Source organism: Montipora capricornis, chromosome 14, assembly GCF_036669925.1.
Source record: "Montipora capricornis isolate CH-2021 chromosome 14, ASM3666992v2, whole genome shotgun sequence".
Taxonomy (NCBI): domain Eukaryota; kingdom Metazoa; phylum Cnidaria; class Anthozoa; order Scleractinia; family Acroporidae; genus Montipora; species Montipora capricornis.
The window spans coordinates 44,652,919-44,678,504 of NC_090896.1; the positions used below are offsets into that span (position 1 = coordinate 44,652,919).

At 40.5% G+C, this 25,586-nt stretch overlaps 3 protein-coding genes across 3 annotated transcripts in view; all 3 read right to left on the bottom strand.

Annotated features, from left to right (window-relative positions):
• LOC138033756 (adhesion G protein-coupled receptor L4-like) overlaps positions 1-25,586 on the bottom strand; it is a 207,703-nt gene that overhangs the window by 52,543 nt on the left and 129,574 nt on the right. The gene's annotated exons all lie outside the window — the stretch shown is intronic.
• LOC138032565 (polycystin-2-like) lies at positions 18,268-22,576 on the bottom strand. Its single transcript, XM_068880271.1, has 3 exons — positions 21,952-22,576; positions 20,634-20,799; positions 18,268-20,329 (listed from the first exon to the last, which is right to left on the bottom strand). Exons 1-3 carry the CDS (start codon positions 22,522-22,524, stop codon positions 19,005-19,007), a joined length of 2,064 nt encoding a protein of 687 aa, XP_068736372.1. The 5' UTR covers positions 22,525-22,576; the 3' UTR covers positions 18,268-19,004.
• Positions 23,140-25,586, bottom strand: part of LOC138033407 (polycystin-1-like protein 2) — a 22,165-nt gene continuing 19,718 nt past the window's right edge. The window contains exon 8 of the mRNA XM_068881137.1: positions 23,140-24,279. Within this exon, the coding sequence (XP_068737238.1) occupies positions 23,140-24,279 (1,140 nt within the window). The remainder of the gene's footprint in view (positions 24,280-25,586) is intronic.

Here is a 25,586-nt window from a genome sequence, read left to right on the forward strand (position 1 = left end):
TGCCACACGCACAGCACGATCATTTTGTCCTCTTTTAACCAATAACATTACTGCTTTTTTGTCGTTGCCGTAGCCGTCGTCGTTTCTTAAACTCCCTCTTACTGGCGAGAGGCCCTGGGGATGAGGTAAGAGAACGGATCCCCCATAAATTGGCCTCTTCCAATGATAGTCTTTTAAAATCGAATGTTAGCTACGCAAGCAGCTATTTTTAGAGGGGCACTTGATTGGCTAGTTGTAAGGACGTAAGGAAATTTTAAATATGCGCGGCATTGGGAATGAGAACTTAAAATAGCTTTGCGAAACTAAAAATAGATTTTGAAAAACTACGATGGGGTATGGGGATCCGTTCTCTTACCTCATTCTCTCGTGTCACTGATCATCAAAACTTCAAATTACAGGGAAATGATACAGGAGCTCCACTGACCCCTTAAAGTCTCAAATGTTGACCACTTAAGAGTTCAGTTACATTCAAAAGATGAAAATCGTACTGCGTACAAATTTCACAAGAAACAAAAAAAAAAAAACGGTTCCCATCTGCTCTCGTTCAGTGTCGTGGGACTTCAAGACCATCCGAAAATCCCTTCCCCTCCCCATGGGGGAGTCAAAATGGCATTTTGGTCATCACCTGTTCCTCCCACTTCTTACATCGCATGCAGGCAGATTTTCCACGTTCACCTGACTCCAGGGTTTTTCTTTGGCTGTTTCGGTTTTCGACCTTCATCAAAATCGACTCATGACATCTGGCTGTGGGATTATTATACATGGACCGCACAGTTGCTGCTAGGCGGAAACGCCTTTCAGTTTTATGCTTTCGATGCGCTCTTCACAATGTGCAAGGAAGAGTAGTTGGTAGGCCAGCTGCAGTTGAGTTGTTTTTGTTCTTTATCTCATCTAGGTGCACTTGTTCTTGTTTCCGCCTTCACTTTCAGAATTTATTTACTTCCTTTACTTAACAAATTTTTCCCTTCTCAAGAATACGGATAAAGTCCCCCAGACATACAGGCTGGAGAGTATTTTTGGCTGAACGGTTCAATTGCAAATGTACCATTTCAAATTACAAAGTCAGCAGTTTTTTTATTCACCTATTGTTTACTGCATGGGCACTGTTACCGAAGAAAACCTGGCGCTTGCTGTTTCGTCATCTTGTCTTTTCAAGCCAAGCACGATCGCGCAAGACTTCTTCATTTCATTGATGCGAAAAGACGCCAAGAAAGGATTAACCATAGAGTTCAGAAACAGGATGACCGTGGATGATTGCCTGACGATGAAGAACCAATTCTTTTTTGCGCAGCTTTCGCAATGGATCCCTACAACCATAACAGCAAAATATGGAATTAGCGAAAGAATAAGAAACACCAAAATGAGAAATGAGGTGGTTGCAATTTCTTTTTCCATTTTGGCTGTCCTTTCTCGTTTCCTGTCGTTCAAATAATTGTTGCTTGGCATGGTGGCTGGTCTCTGAACAACAACTCGAGATTGCTTCTTCAAAAAGTAGAAGATTCCGAGATAAGCTACAGAGGTCGTGGACAGAGGGAACGTGGTGTGTAAATGTACGTCAATGGCAATGTAGACATCTTTTGAAATGTTGATCAGCTGAAGTGAGGCAAAGATGGACGAGAAAACAATAATGCACGAGTTGCAAACAACGGCTGTCTTCGGTTTCATTCTCTGGCGATATGTGTGAGGAAAAATAACAGCTACGAAGCGATCGATCGACACCGCGGTCACTAACAAGATTGAAGAGTTGATTCCGATGTAGCTTAATATCTGGACGAATTCCCCTTCTTGTGGAATACTTCGATCGCTGAACACGCACAGAAATCTCACCAGGACTTGTGCAGGGCAGACCACTAGACCAACGAAAAGATCCGTTGCGGATATAAACGCCAGGTACACTGAAAACACTCTCTTGAAGCACCGCAAAGGATTTTTCACCATCACCATTAAGATAAAACCATTGGGAAACGAAACGAAGAAAACCAACAAAAGGAAAGAAATCCCACTTCCGAGACAGGGTTGATTTTCGAAATTACTATCCATGGCATGCAATAAGCCCGAAGGAAAGATATTTGAACCACAAAATGGACGGCTGGGTTTTTACTTATGAAGTTGCATAGGGATTGTCACCTGTCCTAATATATCAGAACTTATAGGCTAACAACACTAATTAGTTCTTTAATAGCTTAGTACTTAGCTATTCACGAGTCATTCATGCACAAACAAAAGGAAACAGTATGACATTGGCTAATTTGAATTACTTATCCTAATTTTCTAGTCTCATATTATTCAGCTTTATTTAGGAAAAACTTAAAAACAATTATGCAACTTTGTTACGATTCAGAGCTTAGTAAATTTAAGTATTCGAAAAACATTGGCATCATCTGACGTTATTTTGTGAGCTCGATAGGAAAAGGATGTTTCGCTCAATTTCTGCCTGGACATGTAACCAACGTTATGTGTAGCTTCTATTTTTTGAAATTACAACATTAATGTGGTGAATTTTAATGTAATATGTAATGGAAGAGAAAACTATAAACACAGAGACACTTACTTCGGTAATGAGAAAGTTTAACGAGCGTTGTTTTGTAAGCATGTAAGCCATCTGAGAAGTTAACCAATAAAACTGCTTGAAATATATCACGTGATTCCCGAGATTGACACAAGTTGTAAGAGATGTCGACAATGTATCTGGCAATGCACTTCATGAATCCCATCAATATTTGCTAGGAACATATTGGCTTTTGACTTATAATTACGTGTAGTCAAACGAGTTGGTGTTCCTGCCTTTGGTCAGGGAATATGACTAGCTTCAAGTTATTGGAGCCTGTACTTCCTGGCGAGTTGCCCAACTCGAGACTAATCGAGTTGCCCAACTCGAAACTAATTGAGTTGCGCAACTCGAGACTAATGCTACTCTCGAGTTGCCTAACGTACTAGAGACTTAAAGGGGCTAGGTCACGCTATTTTAGGTAATTTTGTTAATTATGGGCTCTAAACGTCAAATTGGCAGAGCAAGAGTCTTTCATTTGCAAAATCACGGCCACATGACAACCGAGAATGATTTTCCAGCTTTGTAAATGACATTTTGATATAGATTGATATAAATTTGAAAAAAAGCTGGGCCAACGTTTTTCAAATTTACCCAAATTCAATCCATTTCAAACCTCTCCAGTTTTGTCCATCCATGTCCCTTCTTGGCTTCCCTTTGTTTTGTTAGAGTTCTTCTTTAGTTTTTAACAGTTATTTTGATATTTTAGTTAATTCCATGACCATTCCATCAGTGCTGAAATTGTCTAAAATTGCGTGACCTAGCCCATTTAAGGAAATGTTACAAATTTACTTCTTTACTGTAAAGTCTGGTTTTCACTAGCGACGCAATCGCAAGCGCAAGCATAAGTAGCTAAGTTAAAATGAACGTCGACTTAACGCAAGCATAGGCGCAGGCACAAGGAAAACCCTGACAACCCCGTTTTTCACGGGGAAATAACCGTCCTTATGCTTGCGTTTGTTCTTGCACGTGTGCTTGGATCGTTTGTGAAAGCCAGACTTAAGGGCCTACTGACGTATTTTTGGGGGTGCTTTGCTAAGGATGTAATGATTAAGTTATTTGAGAGAATTTGGCATTATTTTGGTCAGTTTCCAACTTTCCTGAGACAATGACCCCAAATATGACGTCAACATGCCACGCCCATGGTCACGTGACCAATGAAAGAAAACTCCAAATTTGTCTACGTGCTACACAATTTGGGCACTTAATCAGTGGTTTCATAATTTGTATTCGTTTTTGCATCCAGCCAAGCATGGTTTTCTTTTTATTTTGAAAAATGTTCTTTTTAGAGAGATAAACGATACTGAAATAGCCATAACTTTTTCAAAAAAGATGATTTGAAAAAACCAATGCTTAGCTATATTCTGTATTTAAAGGTGAAACGAGCCATATAAAAATTAATTTAGCTTGTTTACGCATGCGCAGTTGATCTGAGGAAGAGCACGAGGAAGGGCGAGGAAAAACGTTCGATGCAAACAACAATTAGGAGATTGTTATCAAATTTTCCAGGTCGACGAGTGGGTTTTCTGGTCAGCTCACGATGATATAATGACGTCGTCACCGGAAGTAACATTTCACGTCCTTAGCAACGCGCGAAAAATCCGTCCATCAGCCTTTAAGGTTAAACGAGTCCATTCAAAAAACACACTGCATATGATAAAGTATTACTGCCGCCTGTACAGAAAACGGACGAGTAAATATTTAATGTAAATGCTATTCTCAGGAAAGAGCCATTGAAATGATTGAACTCGGTAATCCCGTATTTTAGTTAACAGTGCCGCCCGTATTGGGTTAAGGCTCAGAATATGATTGCGAATGGAGAGGGCCCTGGGGATGTATGAGACCGAGTAGTCTCAGATAAGGTGCCAGGGTAACCGCATCTGCCTTATAAACAAGCCTCTTTAAAAAAAAAACGTGTGAATTCTTGGGTAATCCTAGCACCATGGTTACCTTCCCTCTTGTAAACAGGTCCTTAAAATGGTGCAGTGCAGTCGATACCCTTCAGTGAATTGAAAAGAATTCTTTTCCTGAAATGAGGATTGGTAGGCTAATCTGCAAATTAGCAAAAGAATAAAACGGGTGCCATTAATGAATAAGGTCTATAGCGCCTCAAACGAGCTTTACAAGTGGCGCACTGAAAATCATCTTACATCACACCCACGGAAATGCGAAATCATGCTTCCTTCCAGAGGCTAAGTAGCAGACTCATTGACTGGGTTAATAAGAGAGTAACCTTCTAGGGGTAACAATTTACTCATAGTTCCACTGGGGAAAAACACATTTGTGACGTCAAGAAAACCGTCGTCAATAAACTGAATCTTCTCAAAGCCTCGAGAGTCTACAAACGGACTTGCTGACAGCCTTCAAATTAATCCTACCATCTATTACCTACTCACTCGTTGGTTTGGGGAGGCTGTAACCTTCAGGATTCGTCTCTGTCACTTGAAAGATTATAATGCAGAACGGCAAAACAATTTACAGCTTACCATAAGACACGCCTTCTGGAATTGACCGTGCTTTCGAAATCCAATTGCAACACCCTTTCAAGTAATTTTAATTGTTATTAATTAAGTTGATGTGTAAGATCCGAAGCGACAGTGCCTAGCCTATCTCGGCTTGACGGAGGTCATGCATCAGAGCAGCTATTTCTTGCGCATAGAGGTACAACCTTAATAAACAACCTTTCACATGGACACCAGGCACTTTAATTCCAACAGCCGGAGCAATGCTACGACGTTCATCAATAACATGTGGCGAAAACAGTCACTTTTAAGAGTGAAAGTGAGAAGAGATCCTCTCACTTATCTGGACACCTTGAAAAAATCAGGTAGCTCCAATGGTAGATAAGAGAAAGACAATTCCTGAATTAAGTCGTCTAGAAAAGCCACAAGGATCACCCCTACCTGTCATATATAAACCGCGATTCAAATATAGACATTCATTTAATTCAGACACTTTTAAATTGTTCAACTTTCGGAAAATTGAAGTGGGTGCGAATCTTCACCCTATTTATTAACTTAAGTAATTCAGTATAATGTTTCAGATTGTACGTATTTTCTTCCAATTAATTTGTGTTACTTTCATCTGTATTTTTCTTCACACGACCGCACAAGCTTCACGCTTCATCATCGTGTCTAAATTAAAGCTTTACGTTCAGAGATCTAGTTTAAGTCAATAACTGTTCTCCTTTTCTAGAACTGGCCCAAGAATTTGGAATATGATCCCTCCTAAACTACGAGATTAAAGTTAACATCTTTCAAACGAACTGCACTTACCACTCCTGAAGGTTTTGGATAATGAGGAGGTTTATTTTGATAGAGCGGACCAGTTAATCTTTCTTTCCTCTCTTTATTCCTAGATTCAGATGAAATTGATTTACTTTGTTTTTTTAACAATTTACGTTTATTGATTGTAATAGTTTCTTAATGTTTTGAAAATGTTTTTTCAGTGCAGACGTTGTTGGTGTTTATTAGTGCTTTCTTTGAGCCTTTTCTATTATGTTATACTGTTGCCGATCTTGAACAGCTATGCTAGTTGCGCGTGTCAAATATAGTAAATCTGTTTTGTTATAATAAAATGTTGATAGTCTTAAATGATTATCAAAGTTTAAGGACTACTAAAATCGTCGTTTTGGGTGAGTTATAAGCCATCTTGTTAGTCTTTTTCTAGCTCAAATTCTGGATGGGTGTACTATCCGGGACTTTGCGTGTCAAATGCAATTTATCAATGGACCGTTTAAACCGTTTTTGAGGCTATATTGGTTGAAAGGCAAACACGGCTTAAATTACATTCACAAAGCATTAGAAGCAAGGTGTATCGGAAAATCCATTCTCAGGTTGAATCCGTTTTTACCTAGGTTAAATTGGTAATTCTCATTTTACCTAGGTTAAATATGCACTCCCTCGTCCCCAAAAGGATTGAAAAACACTTATAGTTTTCCTCAAGCTCTCGGCATCTCAACACACTTTCTTAATATTTCGTATCATCTTACCGGTTTCTGTATTCACTGATACACTTACATGTATCCCTCGAGTCTCAACATTTATTTATACCTAAGTAAGGGAACAGAGAACTGTACTATGCACTTACCTGGACTCGAGGACTCAGATCCTCGCCATTACACTACAACGACGAACATGTTCAATCCAAAACAGTTCTTTTCATTATTTACTTCTGTATAATACGTCAATTGATATCCATTTATAATAACCAATTGAAAACTAATCCTAATCTGACTCCAATTTTTCTCTAGGCTTAATTTGGGTCCCGAAAAGGTTTCTTCAATTCATCTGAGTGCATATTCAACTTAGTTAATATGAGCATCACCAATTTAAGCTAGGTAAAAACAAATTCAACCTGAGAACGGATTTTACCGGCAACAGACACAACATATTCAAAACCCAGTGTGGCCATCACGTCATATATGCACACAACCACTTCAGCTGATTCATTGGCAGTTTCGGCCTTGTTTGGCCCTAGTTTTTTCTATGTTTGAGGCGAATGGCCGGGTAGGCCCCCTGTGGGGAGTGCAGTGCCTGCCAGACATACCGAACGGTTCACCTCAAACGGGGGTGCACCAGAACGCCAAACTCGCCGGGGGAATCGAACCCCACCTCTACAAGCATGTAACACTGCACGAATAAAAGTACAAGTACAAAAAGCGGAACTACTGAAAGGTAAACAAAAAGAAAAGAAAACAAACGCTACAACAATATACGGAGGAAAGTGAAGGGCAACAGGACAAAAAAGAGTATTACGCTACAGACGTGAATCAGGCCACACATGCACAGTAAGAAAAATTGAAAGCAAATAAAGAATAGAAGAAGGCGGTTTAAAATCAGGCACCCCTTTAAGTGGCAGCTCCACCCAACAAATGTGCCGGGTAAGCTGGTTGGAACCAGCACGGCGATGAAGGGTCAGGATTCCGTTAAATATAAGTGCTACGATTGAAAAAAGGCATTACGATTCCTATGGCGTATACGATCTCGTGTTGTACATTGCAGACAATTTTTTATGCAAGAGCCAACTGAACAAAGTGGAAGCGCAGGATCTTGGGAGATCTAACCAGCAAATAATTTGTAGATTTAAAACAAAATAATACTGCAAGGCTGGTTGTATGGCTGTGGGGATATATATATTTTTGATTTACCTGTACATCGTACACTGTACATCTTGGTTTCCCATCCCAACCAGATACTAATCTTATCTTCTGTGAGAAACACAAGCACGTGGCTAATTGCAATTTCAGACTAAAAAAGAAGTCGACCGATTTTAAGACGTGGTATGCGTGACAAGACTTGTTGACAAGACATAAAACTTGTCGTGTAGATCTAAAATAAAACTATCACGCAATACGCGATGGGAATGAATTTTGGTCCCCAGACTACTCATTCATACTCTCAATTCCACCATCGCCAACGAGTCAGATTGTAATAAATTATCACTAGAGGCCCTCACTCACCCTAAACCCTAACCCTAACCCAACCGACCCAGGCAGAAGTAAGTTATGGAAAAAGGCGAGCTTGGAGGCTGAAGGAGTGGATGCCATGGCAACACGCAAGCCATTGATGCGGCGAGGTGGGAGGGTCGAGCCCCCGACGTGCGTTCAAAGCCAAAGAGAGGAATAAACGGGATAAAAGAAGCCTATTTATAGCAAAATGGTAATAAATTATGCAAATAAGGCCTTCCTGCAGAACAATAGATGCACTGGAATTTCCAGCTTGAATCTTTAAGGAATAAGGGTCTTTTGTACATGATGGCCCCCGGTAAGAATACACGCACAGACGAAAGCCTGAATCTGACTCACTGTCGAGAAAAAGGGGTAAGCCACACAGAGGAGAAAGCCAAGGATGCCACACGGACAAGAAATAACGACGCACACAGACGGAAAACTAAATTGCCTCACCGAAAGAAAACAGGACGCCAACTGTCGAGCGACAGGCTGGAATTATCCTTGTTACCTGCGTGAGCCGCGCCGACGTGAGCTCGAGCAGGAGGCGAACGACTACTCTTTCCTACTCCCTCACTACGTTGGTCCGAAGGAAAAATATTTTCCCTCTCCAGAACGCTGAAGCATAGAAAAAGACACGAACTATAAGGCAGGCAGAGTGAGAGCACTTGCCCGACGATGCTTTAATGCCATTACACGTTATACAAGCCAAAGTATTTGGCTACAAAAATATGTAAAGCTATATCTGTACAAAGTAGGAAAAAAGAAAAAACAAAATAAGTTACATTTCTTCTACGCCAAAGGTAGGGAACAACGTGGTCAATTGTAATCTACTGTCTAAGGAATCCTTGACGTACATATTCTTAGCTGTTTCTGATTTCCAGCGACCGTGGAGCATGAGTAACCTGTCAGAAGAACCTGACTTCGCTAGATCGTCAGCTATAAACGTTGCGCCACCGGATCTAAGGCTATGAGTGCTAATACTGACCGAATTTACTCCTATAGCCAAAAGTGATTCCTTAACTAATTCCCTACACCTAGTATAGCTGAGCCTCCTAGGGCCTAAAGTATACGAATTGTCCTTCCTATGAGGTTGAAGTGTTCTGAAAATGTAAGCTGATGAATTGAGATCAAAAGGCCAGTAAGGTGCCACTAATGTCCCCCTGACATTGCATCGAAACATGCAACTAAGGACTTCAGACAAGAGTACGACCGGTGGCACAACTAAGCAATTTTCGTAGCCAGTCTTGGAAAAACGCATCAACCCCGGCTGTCCCAGGATTCCAGAATCTAGAAAAATATTTTGAGACCTTCTTGTTGTAGTGGGTGGCAAAGCAATCAACCGTAAATGGTCCCCAAAGCTCGTCCAGCTGCCGAAAGAACCCGGGGGCAAGCTCCCAATCGTCATAATCCACAATCTTGCTAAGGAAATCAGCTTTTTCATTAAGTAATCGTGGAACTCACTGAATGTCTAAATAAATTCCAACCTTGAAAAAATATCGGAGGCTAACTTGTGAAGACTGAAATTCATGCTGCCAACTTGCACAATCCTAGCCGCCCCTTGGCTATCGGTAAACCGCTTAACCCTAGAGTTAGGAAGGAACGAACTAAACGAACTAAGAACAAACTGAACAGCTAACAGCTCGCGGTAAGTAGAGCTCTCCTGGCGTTCTGCTTCGGTAAACATCCTGTGAGCGTGCACATCTTTCCCAGCAATATGGCCTGCGCAAGCTACCTTACTCGCATCCGAGTAAATGGATATGAAAGGGAATGCCAAATCTGATACAGTTTTGGAATTAACAAAGCGGAGATTATCCTTCCAAAACTGAAGCTCTACCATGCAATATCTATCAAGAGCAAACACACTGTCCCAGTCTTGGGCAGCCGCTACGGACATCTGGCAATGCCTGGTCATAATTGGGCTGAGATTCCCGAGAACAGGACTCATAGAGATAATCTTACCCACAATGGAAGCCAGGCCTCTAGCAGAAAGTCTAGGATCTTGAAGGGTGTTGTCAATGTGAAGCAAAGCCTTATCTATTCTGGGTTCAGTAATGCTAATTTTTCCCTGAAGCCCGTCCCAAATGATACCAAGCCAAGTGATTAAACGCACAGGGTCCCAAACTGACTTATCTTCGTTCGCTAAGAAGCCTGCCAAAGCCAGATCTGATTTAATGATGCTAGAGTAAATCTCACTTGACAACTTGGTAGATTCGACGTCGAAACCATCATCAAGGTAAACAACAGTATGTATACCCTGAGATCGCCAGTGTTTAACTAAAGGTCTGAGTAGCTTGGTGAAGATGTAAGGCGCTGAAGATAAACCGAACGGTAAGACAGTAAACATGAATAAACTAGGTTTACCATCAGAAATGACCCAGTTAAACCCAAGGAAACGTTGGTGGTCGGGATAAATATCTAAATGGTGATACCTAAATGGTGACTACCTTTCTCAAAATAATCTAGCCCAACTCTCCAATCTTCAAACTTGACCTTCCGCTTAAAGATATATTGATTCACATACCTCAAGTCTAAAATTAAGCGTTTTTTTCCCGCAACTCTGGACGGAAACAGAGAGGGGACTAATAACCCTGAGGTAAAACTTGGACACTCTACAAACTCTCCCGGAGGTAACCAACTCTAGAATTTCCGATTGGACAAAGTCGGAGTGTTTCAAAGCAGAGGAATTATTCTTGAATTCTGCCGTTGGTGGAGTAAGATAGAAGGGTATCTTGTAGCCCTCTCTAATGCATTCCGTGATGAAAGAGGGGGCGTTTATTCTTTCCCAAAACTGGACGTGCGCCTTTAGCCTACCTTTAACGGATAAAGGAGCTAAACCAGGTTCCGATGTATCCGACTCTAATTCATAATTTGGAGAAACGTATCGTCTACCTTAATGATGTCCTCAAAAACTCCAGCCGTATCATCACTCAACAGGTTACGCGATTGATCCCCGAGAGGTGTGCTGACTGTTCCTTTGAACCGTTGGCTTGCGGGTCCGAATCCGTCGAGAAGTCTTCCACAAGTAGAACTCCAGTGGCCTCTTTTTCCACATCTGAAGCAGACGTCGGTCGTAGAAGGCATTCGACGGCCTGAAAAGGAAAAACCAAGTAGCGCAGAAGCAGAGCGACCACCAAAAAGTTCAAATAAACTAACCAATAAAATAAAACAAACCGAGAATGTGAACTGAAGCACCGCCGAGTAGTGTCACACTTGATGAATATATCAAGCGATACACGCCTTAATATACTCAACTGGAGTCTCAGGCTAACACAAAATGTGTTAGCATGAAGGCATGCATGCTCTCGCTAACTTCCGAAGGAAAATACATTAAAAGCTGCCAACACAACACCTTCAGCAAGGTTAGCGGAAACCTGCACAGCCACTGAGGGATTTCGTAAAGAGGCACAGCAATGGCACCAAAGGAACACCAGACGAACTCCTGACGTGCGTTCAAAGCCAAAGAGAACCAGACAAACGCCTGACGTGCGTTCAAAGCCAAAGAGAAGAATAAACGGGATAAAACAAGCCCATTTATACCAAAATGGTAATGAATTATGCTAACCTTAGGCCTAAACAATATGCTTTAGATAATATTTACGCCTAAGGTTAGCATTTTTGTATGGGTTTGGGTTGTTTCACTTTTGTTGTTCCAGGCCCCTCACGTCCAAGGGCACTTTGAGATATGGAAACAAGTCTTTACCAAAATCGATGTGATGTTGCAAAGCTCTCCGAAAATTTCGTTTGTCACGTTTTTGCGTGACCTGTCGGGGAAGAACTGGAACCCAAGACAGGATCGATCGTTGGAGGAATGAAAAATTTGATAACAGTAAACAAAAGTTTTCTCGAGCATGCGACGAAGTTTCAAGCAGTCGTCAACTTTATTTGGTTAGTGTTTTGTTTCATATCTCTCTATTGCCGTCATGCTCATCTTCTGGAGTGTGGTTTTTGTAAAATTTAATCGCTGGCTGTTTCTTCGTAGGTCCGCACTATTCATGTTGACGAGGAAGAAAATATAATCCTGCTCCATTTTCATGAAAGTAAAGGAAAATAACTTTAAAAACATGCCTTCATTTTGACCTAAAGTTCACAGGGTAACAAAAACATTTTGAAAAACCGTCATCGTTAAATTTATGCAACGGTTCGTCCTCAAGTTTTCCAAACTTTCAGCCACTACTCGATCAGCTACCGTTTCCAGAGCTTTTTTACCTTCCCGCTCTTTTCTCTTTAACGTTTCATGATGAATTGGAAATAAATGTGGCAAGCTTTTGCCTGCCTGGAATTTTGTCCCCGGCGTTTGTCTCCATGTTATCTCAACTAATGCTTGAAGTAACGTTGGCACACAAACAATTAGCGCGAACGTCCTTAAGTAAACCTCTTTCCAAACGAAAACTGCACAAACTATTCCTGAAGGTTCTGGAGACTGAGGAGGTTTATGTTGATATGAGCGCAGTTAATCTTATTTCCTTTCTTCATTTTTAGATTCAGATTAAATAGATTTACTTCATTTTTGCAATAATTTACCTTATTCTGTAATAGTTTCTTAGTTTGAAATATGTCCTATTATAATTAAATGTTGATTGTTGTCTTAAGTCTAGTCAACGATTTTATTAGGGCCCGCAAGAAGAATTTCAACCATTGAATCATCCATCTCGAGAATAATGTTGGTAAGGTTAACAGAGTTAATATACTCTTACCATTCCTACCAAGAAAGAGAAATTTGGTTCAGGTCATGGTAACCAAGCTGTTTATTTGTGACGTGGAGGTGATTGACCCACCTTTGCTATACAACTCCTTTAATAGGCATTTTACCGAAAGACAATACTTGGGAGATAAATCTTCCTCGGGCCGCAAGTAAATGAATAAATGTTTATTTGCCACACAATAGTATTACAAAGACAATCAATAACAAGGATAAAGTCATTAATAAAAGAAAGGGATGGATATTATATTAATTGTGGCGAGGAGACCCCAAGAAACCACCGGGCTTATAAGAGGGGCCCCCTCAAATAAAACGACTGGAAGTGTCCAATCGCTCAAAGAATCGATGCCACATAATAAACAACTTACTAACCTCTCTTGCTTGGGACCGTACTTGGGAATATTGGCCCTTGGTCGTTTCTGTACGGACCTCGCTGCCCTAGGCCCGTACTGCCACGACCTTGGTCCAATATTCGCCAGTATGACCCTCGCTCTCTGTTGTACTTTACGTTATCGGCTCTGTAATATGACAGACAAGTGGAATGTCAACATCACTTATTGTTTGACAAAGGCAATTTTTTCAATCTTTTTGCGTGTGTAGTTTTAATCCTTTTGTAATTACCTAATCCGATAGAACCCAGGTTACAATTTTAAACATCCTCAAACTAGCTGAGTACGTTGCGGGGTGCTTTAAGGCTCAATCCTAATATTTCTTATTATACATGTACATTCTGTTAAACTAGATTTAAAAACTTATACACAGTACTTATAGAAAGTTGAAGCGTACGAGCTTTCGGCTCCTTCTCGGAGGCTTGTTCACATGTAAATGAAAAACAAGAATTGTGAACCGGTAAACTGTTAACGGTCACGTGATTTAGCAACACGTGACCGCAACAGATTGTCCCAGATGTGGGGGAGCAGGTATCTTCCAGTGTCACGGTTCAAGTCCGGCCTATGAACCCGGATATAGATGGCCTCTTTGATGCCCCGCTCTATCCAACGATCTTCATGGTCTAACACCTCTACTTCAACCTTATGTCAAGGGTAGTCCCTGTGTATGTGCTGTGAGACTTCAGACGAAGCGCTGCTTTGTCTAAGATGCTCCGCGAACCTCGATTTCAAAGTCCGCTTGGTCTCTCCCACATACGAGGTGCCACAGTCCACTCCTTGGCACGTAACCCGATAAATAGGGCCACATGTGTCTTCTTGTTTCTGTGGGTCTTTCGGAAACGACAACAGTTGTCTGAGGGTATTGTATGGTTGAAATATAGTGTCCACCCCATGTTGTTTCAATATGCGTCGTAACTCCTCGGACAGCCCTTTGACGTATGGGATGACGATGGCGGTTCGTCTAGTAGATAGATGGTGTTGGCTTTTTTGAGATTTGTTGGTGCTGTCTGAGTCCTGTAATGCCTATTCCGGGTATCCACAATCTTTGAGGGCTGCCTTGACATGTTCTAGCTCCGCCTTGGCGTCCTCAGGGTGGCTTGGAACTGTATTGGCCCTGTAAAACAGGGTACGGACAACGCTCATCTTATGCTCCAGTGGGTGATTTGACTCCCAGTTGAGGACTTGAACCGTGACACTGGAAGATACCTGCTCCCCACATCTGGGACAATCTGTTGCGGTCACGTGTTGCTAAATCAGGTGACCGTTAACAGTTTACCGGTTCACAATTCTTGTTTTTTATTTATATGTGAACAAGCCTCCGAGAAGGAGCCGAAAGCTCGTACGCTTCAACTTTCTATAAGTACTGTGTATAAGTTTTTAAATCTGGTTTAACGGAATGTTTTCACCAGTACAGTGTAACATTCATAAAAGTATATACATGTACATTGATTAAAATTCTAACAAGGGGGTTTAAAACAGATCTAAAAACGTTAAAACTAAATTTTCGACCTTCTTCAAAGGAATGTACTCTGCAAGTCACTGAATGCAAATATATAGCAAACGATGTCATTGTTCATTACTCCTAAGGGAGAAAAAACGTTAACCCTTGGGAAGGGTGCTTTCTCATTAACAGAGTTCTTGTCCAAGAAAGAATGTAACGACTCTAGAAAAAGCCTTTCTCCTTGGTTTTCACTTCTGTTTCCAAACTGCTCGCATAATTTGGGTGTATATTGTGGCCAGTGGTTTGGGCATGTTGTTTTACCGCGGAGCCGACATTCCCATTCGTTCCAGGCTTGTGTTCAGCCCCCCGAGACTTCCAACTTCTTTTACTCTCTCCGATATATGTAAATGAGCACGTTCTGCAACTCACTTTGTTTACAATTCCTTTCAACTGTGCTTTTGTCGCCAAGTCCTTAGGTTTTTTGAAAACATGACCCAGTGTTTTTAATGGTTTGAAAGCTGTCTTAATGTTTTCGCGGTTTAAAATTCAGTCCTTTCCTCAGTAGCGATATTTCATTGCCCTGTAGTCTTCTTCCGGAGATACTTACTACCCATTTCTTCTTTAATTCGTTTACATCCATGCGAGCCGGTAGCCTATTCAGCTTTTGCTCGTGTTTCCGCTCAGTCAGTTTTCGGACGCGTTCAGGACGTTGTGCGATTGCTTGGTACAATGCCTCGGAGTGAGAGGGCTCAATGGCCGACTCGATGTTCTGCTTGAGTCTTTGCCGATCTTCATCAAATAATTGAAGTTTGCGGTGACTTTCACCGATGAGGATGCGTAAATATTTCCAGCCGGTCGTTCGTGCAACTTCCCAGTCTTTGGGGTTGTCGGTGGGTGGTTTTGACAGAAGGAATGGAGTAGAAGGTTTCCTTCCTTGCACCAATATAAATGGCGTAGATGAAATTTGTAGTGAACCTGTCTCAGTGAAATCTGCTCTAACCGTCTTGCTAGAGATAACAAGTCGACGTCGTACGAATTGAATTAATAACCTGATTAATTCCAACCTTATATCAGACGTGGGAATGTATGCCGATGTCACAAATCTTCTGACACAATGGCTTGTTTCTAATCGCTTAAGCCTCAATGTTCAAGACAAAATGTCGGTTTACTTGGACATGATATGATCTCTCTGCTTCTGCTTCCAAGTGAACCCCATTGTGTCTTTCAGTTAAAAGGGTGAATACATACAAACTCCAACATGTTGAGAAGGATGAAACACTTCCAAGTCTCGTGGGAGGCGACGTCATCAGTAAAGTTGCCTAGGTACTTGATGTCCCTAAGGAGATATAAATGCCTCGACAAACCAGTGACGATGTTGAATTCATTGATTCTGTCACATGTTGGTTTCCTCAGTGATGTGTGGTTGTGTATCGGGGCTGGAAATAGTCAAAACGTGACAAATGCAAAAAAAAAATAATAAAATAATTATAATAATAAAAACAGAACATAAAGTAACAACAGACGAGAAAAAAAAATGAAAGCTCTTACCCGAATATTGATCTCATACTAAATACCATCCACAGACATAATTTTCACAATGTTTTAATTTCAAGGCCAAACCCACAGGGGTTTTTGTTACAGGGGCAACATGATATGAAATGATCTGACGGTGAACCTAGGCTAAGCATGCCACTAGTGTAAATAGTTTTTACTCTGCTATCATGACTCAATGAAAACAATTTTTTAGCACATGTTATCTTGGATATTCTACTCGATTTTGTTATTTTTCAAGCACAGTCTAAGTGTTCTTATGGAATCTATTTGTAGTTGTAATGGACGGTTCCTTGAGAGATCTCTTGGTGATATAAATTTCGTTAGGGTAATTTCATGTTGATGATAATGATGATGAAACAGACACGCCTTTCTGCACTCTGCTGTCGGAAGCCGGCCCAATTGTCAACAGTCTCTCTCGTTTACCGTATGTCTTTACATAAAATGGGCTGTACGTGCATTCTGAACGTTTTAACTGCTTTTCTGGCATTGGTTTTATTAGAACCGTTCGGGTAACGTCTAATTAATATGATAAAAATTCAGATCAGCTATGCGCATTACTAGGACTACGCTGCTCTGAGGGAAGCTACTCATTATTATTTGAAAAGGAAAGAAACTTACTTCATCTTTGTCCCATGTGGATAATATATTTAAAAGGTAACTCTCACCCAAATTTCTTGCTTTTTTTATGTATTTTTCGTATAACTTCCTTGATAAGAAAATGTTTTCAAAAAAAAATTATGGTCTTAAGTTAAAAACTGATTTTTTTATGAAATTTTTTCTTTGCAACCCGGCGGCCATTTAAAAAAACGCGCCGTTTTGGGATCACGTGGGATGATACGTCACAGGTGTGGAACATGTTAGCATGTAAAAATTTAGTCCGCGAAAAAGTGCGTTTAAAGAGTCCAGGGTGCAGCGCAAATGCCACTTTTCCTATTAAACCTCTTATGTTGGAAAATAGGAGGTAAGACGGTTGTAATAGCAATATGATTTTCACAGGTTTTATGCTTTGATGCTGCGCCGTTAATCGACGTTAACATCAATTTGTTGACGGGTTTTATTTTATACAAAAGAAATCCTTATCTTAAATTTCAGTTTTCAATTTGAAATTAAAACCATTGCAATTAAGCTTACCGTGAGTACAAGTCGTTCCAAGATTCTTCCCTTTTCTTTAACATGATATAATGTTAAAATTATGCAAGATATGCAAAATTATGAAACGTTTGAAACTCGAAGAGTGTTTACGTCCTTCTTGACTCGACCTTCCTGAGCCGGATCGGAAATTCAGGTTACATGTATCTCCTATTAATGCACCTGTCAATTGACCTGTTCTGCGATAAGACGAGTGCAGAGGGGTCTCCATGCATAGATTCCGCACTGAAGAAAAAATTCGTCGACAATAGGTTTTGTTTGTTCGCCAAAAAAGAAACTCTGACTCATGGAAACCAGGTTCGGGTCACATTTGCAGCGATCATTTGACTCCCGAAGATTATCACGTTTACGGAATGATTGTCGCTGGCTATGCTTCAAAGATATTGTTGAAGAAAAATAAAATGCCATTCCGTCAAGGCAAGTTGTTCCAACCCAACAGCAGAAATACTAAATCGTATTTAGTTTCTGTCTAAAAAATTCAAATATTCTCCAAGCTAGCGCTCGTGACAGGAAATACTAACTGATCTCAGTTCCGAATAGATAAATAATTTTGTCCACTACCCCTTGAAAACCTATTTGCAAAGAAAGAAACGAAATTGACACTTAAGAGGTCCTTTATTTACAACTTTAAATGAACAGCAACGCGGCTACATGTCCGGCGGCCTGACAAGGTGTTTAAAGTACGCCATGTCCGGTAGTCTAAACATTTTTCCAATTTTGAGGAAATTTCTCGATCTTCTCAAGAGCGTTGGGGCTTGCAGACGCTCTTTAGCATGTTTATTTTTCAGTCAGACACGAAAAAATGTATACACGGATTTGGGTCTCATGACAACTTCCGGTGGCATAATACACACTCACAAGAATCTTCAACTAAGAATGGGCTCCGAGAAAGAAGAAGCATGTTGAGGAGGTTTGTATGGAGTGTCGATCATGGAGTACATGTAGTTAAAAAAACACATTCTATCTGTTGTTGCTAGACATGCAAACGTACACGGCATGTAAAATTATAACGAACGCTGCAACAGTTATCCGTCGAACAAAAGCATATTTAATGAACTTTCTGGTGTACAAAAATTCTCAAAGGAGATACACAAAATAATCAGCAAGAGACCTGAAGAGAGTGCACTTGAAACCAGAAACTGCACGAACAGGCGTCCACACTCACCAATGTTCGCTGTCGAGCTCACCGCACCGCCAACGACGTTCTGTTATTTTCCACTCTTTCTGGCGTTTCTCTAGATCGAGCTGGAGGCTCGAAACACCACGGTTACTCTTCCAAAAAGGGTTGCTTTAGTTCGCCGATGGCAGCACCTCCTATAGCTCCTTCGAAATCGGAAGAATCGCCAGCAGAGTCCGAGCGCCCCGTACTAGAGCAGAAATCATTTTGCTGTAGTTCCACACCTGTGACGTATCACATTACGTGACGCAAATCGAAGCGTTTGTGACAAGATTCTGAACAAGCGATGATCTACAAGGTTTAAGGCTAAAATTCATGGATAAAAAAGCTTCTGGGCACCATTTTTTACTTAAAAAAACATTAGCGACACGTCTGTAGTGTTTTCCCAAAAAAGTGTTTTTTAGGCTAGAGTTACCCTTTAACTCAACCGAAGCCATTCCTCTTTTCACCCGGAGGCTTCTTCCTCTTACTACTGAATGCTCTTTACCTGAGTGTGCAATGTTGCAGTATCTCTACGCTATAATGAACCTGATGAATAACGTAGTCTAGCTTGCTAATCTGTCTAAGTTCCTTTTTTTGTCGGCGGTTCATTTTGTCACTCGTTGATGTGATGTGAACATGCCTCATCCAGACGCCTTAAGACTTCTGTCAGCTTTTTTTCAAGGATATGTGCTTCTGGCAAATGTTGAATCACATCTATGGCTTTCAACTGGTGGCTGATGTGGTCAAAGAACTCTTTGAATCTTTCAGTTGGAATATTTGAATCAGCCTGGTTTCGAGGTGGTTGGCTTTTCTCACGTATCTGCAATGCTCTTGCATCACTTATGGCATCATTTAAAGATGATATGAAGAAATTCATCATTATGATTGTGATACCGAAAAGAAGAAGACTAACGAATACGTGACCAAACACAGGCACCGCTTCAACAAGTTCCTTTACTGGTCGAGCTTTCACCTTTCCAAGAATTATTTCAAGCTGAAAGGAGAGTGATAGCCAAAGGCTGGAATAACGAGAAACAACGGTCCCGAAGAGCAACATTCCTGTTTGAAGGAATGCAAAGAACAAAACTGAAAGAATGAGGAGATAAGAGCGCAACTCTTGCATCCAGATTCGCAAAGCACTAGAAAACACTTTGGTATACATATTAAAATACGTCAATTGCAACAGCTTAACTGTGGTAAGAAAGGTAAGGGTGGCTAAGACAAAGTTTTCAACATCCTCCAATAGAACAGCCGACTGGAAATTGACTGGAGCAAAGATGTTGCTCTCCAAGTATTGTAGAATGCTTGTAATATGGTAAGACTTAACAAAGCTGAACACCAGAACAGAGAGGGACGTGCAGAGTAGCGACACATCCAGCCAACACCAAACAGAACGGGTGTAATGTCTTCCCCGGCGAATTATGGTGGCTGTGGTGTCAAAGACTTTATAGATAAACATGCTGATGAAGATAACAAAGCAGAGTCCTTGGAAGACTTGGAGGACGGATTCAGTATTGTGTAATGAGATGGTGTTGATTTGCTTAAATGATACAGCCTGTCCTATTGGAAGCACTTCAAAGAAAAAGGAGCAAACAGCTAATGTGCTGATTGACTGGCTAAACAAGGTAAACTCTACGATCACAGCTGTTGTTTGACGGTCAATCCAATGCCCTGATTGTAAAGAATGAACAACTGTACGCGCAGTTTCCTCATCATAACCCAGGTCAGCAGAGTACCCTCCTCCACCATACCACCCATGATGTCCCCATTTTGATGACGCATCGAGTTCTTCTGCTGTTTGATACACCCATGGACGAGAGCAAGGGAAAATTCCACGTTTGGGAATGAATGGATCGTTGGATTCCTTCACAAAAGAGTAGCAATCATAACGTTCAAGGGGAAACCAATCCTTGATCGTGTGTGCTGCGGGGCACTCAACTAAAAATAAGAGACAGGTGAGGTTAAAGCCAGAAAAACATGCGGTTATTCAATCTAATAAAATGAAAATGTCAGGACAACGTTTTACGTTTAATCAATTTTCATACCTACACGTGAATTTCAAAACATGTTTGTTATATTTTCTTATTAAAATAAATAAATAATTGTTCTAATAAAGTGGCACACTTCATGATCAGCCTTTCCTCTTTAGGTAATATTAATCCTCGTGATTTTCAGTTGTTACATACGACTTCGATGCGACTAAAAAACCAAAGCAAAAAAAAAAAAGAATGAAAGAAATAACCTTTTCCTGCTCTAAGCTGACGAAGTCGTAACATTCCAATCACAGTAGCTTTCAGCTCATCCCCTGCCTGTTGGCACTCTCGGTAATTGGATTGATGGGGACTGAGGTAGAGATGTGGTACCAACGTTTTGTTCATCCATTCCCAGAAGGAGGTGAAAGTTGTAACCTAAATGGGAATTGACACAAAATGATGCAGAATATGTGATAAATAAGTTTATTTAGATTATTTTAGTAAAATCAAGTATTTAAGTTTCAAACTTATAACTTTGGAATTAACTATGATCTTTCAGAGACACGATTCATGATCTAATAAAACACATCATAATCGTATAATGTCTCCAGCGCATGAATTTGTGAATATAAAATTGTCACAATGTCTTTAATTAATCTGGGCGATCTAAAAAATATCTTGAAGAATTCAATAAACATTTTACTTGTCAAATGATTATTATATGCTTGGTTCTCATTACAGAGTGGCCTGCTCACGAAAAGATATTAATAAGTTTCCTAGAGTCAACAGTTTATGTAAAAAGAATTAATATTTGAAAAATAATATTTAAGATCGCTAGCGCACTTTTTTGTAGCGTTGAAAAAAATATGTTATGATTTTCGAATCAACTAGCGTGTAGTGGGTACAGCCGTGAAAAGCATGAAGAAGGGCCCGCAACACCAGAACGAAGCCCATGAAACTAAGAAAATAACAAAACGTTTCTATAAAGAGGCTATTTCAGGAAGAAAATGTGGTCCTGCTTCAGTGGGAGAGTAACACATAACAATTTGGATTTATCAAACAAATCGAGAAAGATTGAATTGCCTCAGGAAAACTATTGAATGGCTGCCGTTTCGAACGTTAGCCTATTTTTAGGGCGAAATGAGGAATTTCTCGTAGTTTATATATGGAGTGGAAGAACTATGCAATTGGTGGAGACATGCTAATGAAAAACACTGATAGGCTAGTTGAATAAAAAGCGCTCATTGGTTCAACAGAGTATGAAAGTGCAGCTGACTTTCAAAATACATTTTTGCAAGGGTTTGAGGCTTTTCGTGTTTCCTTGGTGTAGGTGTACACCACAAATCGTCGTGTTATGAGTGGAGCGTTTCGGAAGCGACAGGTTTCGATGCATCTTTGTTATTTTTTCAACATTTCGGTCGAGTGGCAATCGGACTTGTCGCTTTTCAACTAAATCAGGTTGTTTCGGGTGTCGAAAGTCTCAGATCAATTTCTCTCTATTCGTATTTTTGAAAAGGTGAAGGAGATGACCTTCCTCTTTTCACAAAATTTAAAAAAAGGTTAAAAGGCTTTGTTGTGAGTCAATACCTGTTCAAAATATCCGGTGTGAACATCAAGAAATTTCGCGAACAGATACCGCGTCGAGTCTCTGTTTCCATATGATAACACACCAATTATGGCAAGAAAAGTCATATAAAATCCTGTTTGGCGAATGGACGAACGACGTTTGGCCTTAGCAACAATCTCTTTCTTCAGTCTTGAGAATTCTCTTCCTGACCTTGGGAAAGCTGTCACTTTCTCGGGTGTCATTTTTTCACGGCTTTCGAAAGATATTTTCTTTCCTTTGCACTTTTCCAACATAATAGATATAGCGACAAGTACGAGACATTTGCATGGCTGCACAACCAGAATGTCTTCGCAGAAAGAGGTTATGACAGTAGAAATCCACTCTTGGCTTTTATCGCTCCCCCAAATGAGGCTGTAAGAAATGGTCACAATGGCCGATGAGACAGTTATTATGCCACTCACGACATAAATACCGTAGAACAGACACTGCCACCTGCGTGAATGCTCCGAGCGGAAAAACGATGTGGTTTTCTTAAATAAGAGAATCATAACGTGAACAGGAATGGTAATTATGGTGCTTTGAAAACTGACCATCGCCTGTCTTGCTGAAAATTTAAGTGGTCCAAGGTTGATGACTTGGTAGGAATGTGTTTCCCAGCGATAAAATGCAGCACTGATTGCCACTGATGGAGTGGAAGAACTATGCAATTGGTGGAGACATGCTAATGAAAAACACTGATAGGCTAGTTGAATAAAAAGCGCTCATTGGTTCAACAGAGTATGAAAGTGCAGCTGACTTTCAAAATACATTTTTGCAAGGGTTTGAGGCTTTTCGTGTTTCCTTGGTGTAGGTGTACACCACAAATCGTCGTGTTATGAGTGGAGCGTTTCGGAAGCGACAGGTTTCGATGCATCTTTGTTATTTTTTCAACATTTCGGTCGAGTGGCAATCGGACTTGTCGCTTTTCAACTAAATCAGGTTGTTTCGGGTGTGGAAAATCTCAGATCAATTTCTCTCTATTCGTATTTTTGAAAAGGTGAAGGAGATGACCTTCTTCTTTTCACAAAATTTAAAAAAAGGTTAAAAGGCTTTGTTGTGAGTCAATACCTGTTCAAAATATCCGGTGTGAACATCAAGAAATTTCGCGAACAGATACCGCGTCGAGTCTCTGTTTCCATATGATAACACACCAATTATGGCAAGAAAAGTCATATAAATCCTGTTTGGCGAATGGACGAACGACGTTTGGCCTTAGCAACAATCTCTTTCTTCAGTCTTGAGAATTCTCTTCCTGACCTTGGGAAAGCTGTCACTTTCTCGGGTGTCATTTTTTCACGGCTTTCGAAAGATATTTTCTTTCCTTTGCACTTTTCCAACATAATAGATATAGCGACAAGTACGAGACATTTGCATGGCTGCACAACCAGAATGTCTTCGCAGAAAGAGGTTATGACAGTAGAAATCCACTCTTGGCTTTTATCGCTCCCCCAAATGAGGCTGTAAGAAATGGTCACAATGGCCGATGAGACAGTTATTATGCCACTCACGACATAAATACCGTAGAACAGACACTGCCACCTGCGTGAATGCTCCGAGCGGAAAAACGATGTGGTTTTCTTAAATAAGAGAATCATAACGTGAACAGGAATGGTAATTATGGTGCTTTGAAAACTGACCATCGCCTGTCTTGCTGAAAATTTAAGTGGTCCAAGGTTGATGACTTGGTAGGAATGTGTTTCCCAGCGATAAAATGCAGCACTGATGGCCATCGTACAAAGAAGGATGCAAACACAGGACGAAAGCCTTTGAACTCTTGTAAAATCGTCCCCTGGAGTCTTAGTAACAACGGAAAACCGAAGGTGGCCATTGGAAAACATCTCCTTCAGAGCCACATTTGTGATACTTGGACCGGAACAGGAAGGAACTTGAAGCACTTCACAAGAGTACGATTCAGTTTCTAGAGAAAGCCATGTGTCAATTATAAATTTCCAGCAGGTTCCAGTGTTGATGTTGGTAATGCTTACCTCGTCCAAATACCAAGATGGGTCCTTGCCTGAGTTGTCATGCCAGATACGAAGAGAGTAAATTTCACCAATGTCTTTGTTCAAAATTACTTTAACGTTTTGTTCAGTTCCTCGAGCGAAAACTGAATAAGAGGAATCACTACTTTCCTTCGCTATTTTCAGGATACCGCTGTTTCCTTCTACTCCATACATTATAAGGGATACATTAGATGTTGTTCCTGCACCTGCCCAGACACCAGTTTTTACGGTTAACTTGTAGCTGTACGAGCTGTATCCTTCGCATCCTTCTTCGTTACAAATGATAATTTGCTCTCTGTCTTGAAGCTGAAAATAAAATAAAATAATTCGTTTCTTAAAAACCAAGTCTAGGTTGTTTCTGTATATGATCAAACCCTAACAATAAATAAATAAATAAATAAATAAATAAACAAGCCACAAAACATGGGGGTGTCGGAGACTCTGTAATTCGATTAGGCCAAAGTTTTCATTTCTTAATTAGCACCATTGATTGACATAACCTTGAATGAACTTTCATTAAATTTCACTTAGCAACGACCAATAAGATATTAGATTATGCGATACATGAACATATAAGTTTAGGTTTCCTTTTCTTTAGAGTCAAAGTAGTTCTACACACCCGTTGTAAGACGAACACGAGAGGTTGATTAAACGCCTAGTTATAAACTCAGTCGAGTTTACTGATTGAGAAAGAGTTCGATAAGCTGTAATCCCTTGTAAACGGGGCAAAGTTTACAAAACGAGGAATAAATTCTCTAACATTAAGGCGGTTGTGTTTTAGCCCTTAGTATGATGTGTTCATATAAGGTATATTTCATTTAGCTGAATTTTCGGCCGTTTCACAGCCATCTCAGAAGCCGCAGAGTGTCGCAAACAGTATGCACTCATTTCCCCTCGGCCACCTTATTAAATATAGGACCCGATTCTCCCAGTCTCCAAAAACAAGAAAACACCCTCAAGAAAGGGTCCTTGAGGTGTGTCTTTAGTGGGACAAGTGGAAGACTGGGGTACGCTTCTCGTGTGTAAATGCTCGATCTCACAGAAACAAAGTTCCTGACGTGGTTGACTATACTGTAAATGAGAACACTGATGAGTTTCTCGTAGTGCTACGCAGACTCTGGTCTATGCCCTTGAACGGGTCATTTGGACTATTGTAATTCTCTTTTGTTTGGAATCCCACAATATCAGCTTCCGCGATTACAGCGAATTCTGAATGCTGCAGCACGTATCATTTGCTTAGTACCCAAGTACATTGTACAGCCACATAACACTTGTACTGAAGACGTTATACTGGCTTCCGGTGAAATATCGCATCATTTTTAAAGTCATAATATGGCCCCCTCTTACTTGAGGAATCTCCTAGAGCTCAATTCTCAAGGACGTTACAGTCTTTGCAATCAAGATTAACTTCTCCTTGCTGTTCCTGAAACCAAGTGCAAGACCTTTGGTGATAGGGCTTTCTATAAAGCTGGACCAACACTATGGAAGAGTCTACCACTAAATATTAGAATGATTTCGAAGATTGATACATTCAAGAAAGAACTTAAAACGTACTTATAAATTATTTGGACTTGCTCTTCAGTAATTCTGAGACCATGATCTTACGGTGCTAC

What these genes read in the sequence shown, in the direction of transcription:
- LOC138032565 (XM_068880271.1), bottom strand. Translation starts at nt 22,524, where the DNA reads ATGGTCAGTTTTCAAAGCACCATAATTACCATTCCTGTTCACGTTATG. An exon ending in ACACCGGATATTTTGAACAG is followed by an intron (nt 20,800 to 21,951) that starts GTATTGACTCAC and finishes ATTCCCATTTAG; the next exon opens with GTTACAACTTTCACCTCCTT. An exon ending in TCAGCTTAGAGCAGGAAAAG is followed by an intron (nt 20,330 to 20,633) that starts GTTATTTCTTTC and finishes TCTTATTTTTAG; the next exon opens with TTGAGTGCCCCGCAGCACAC.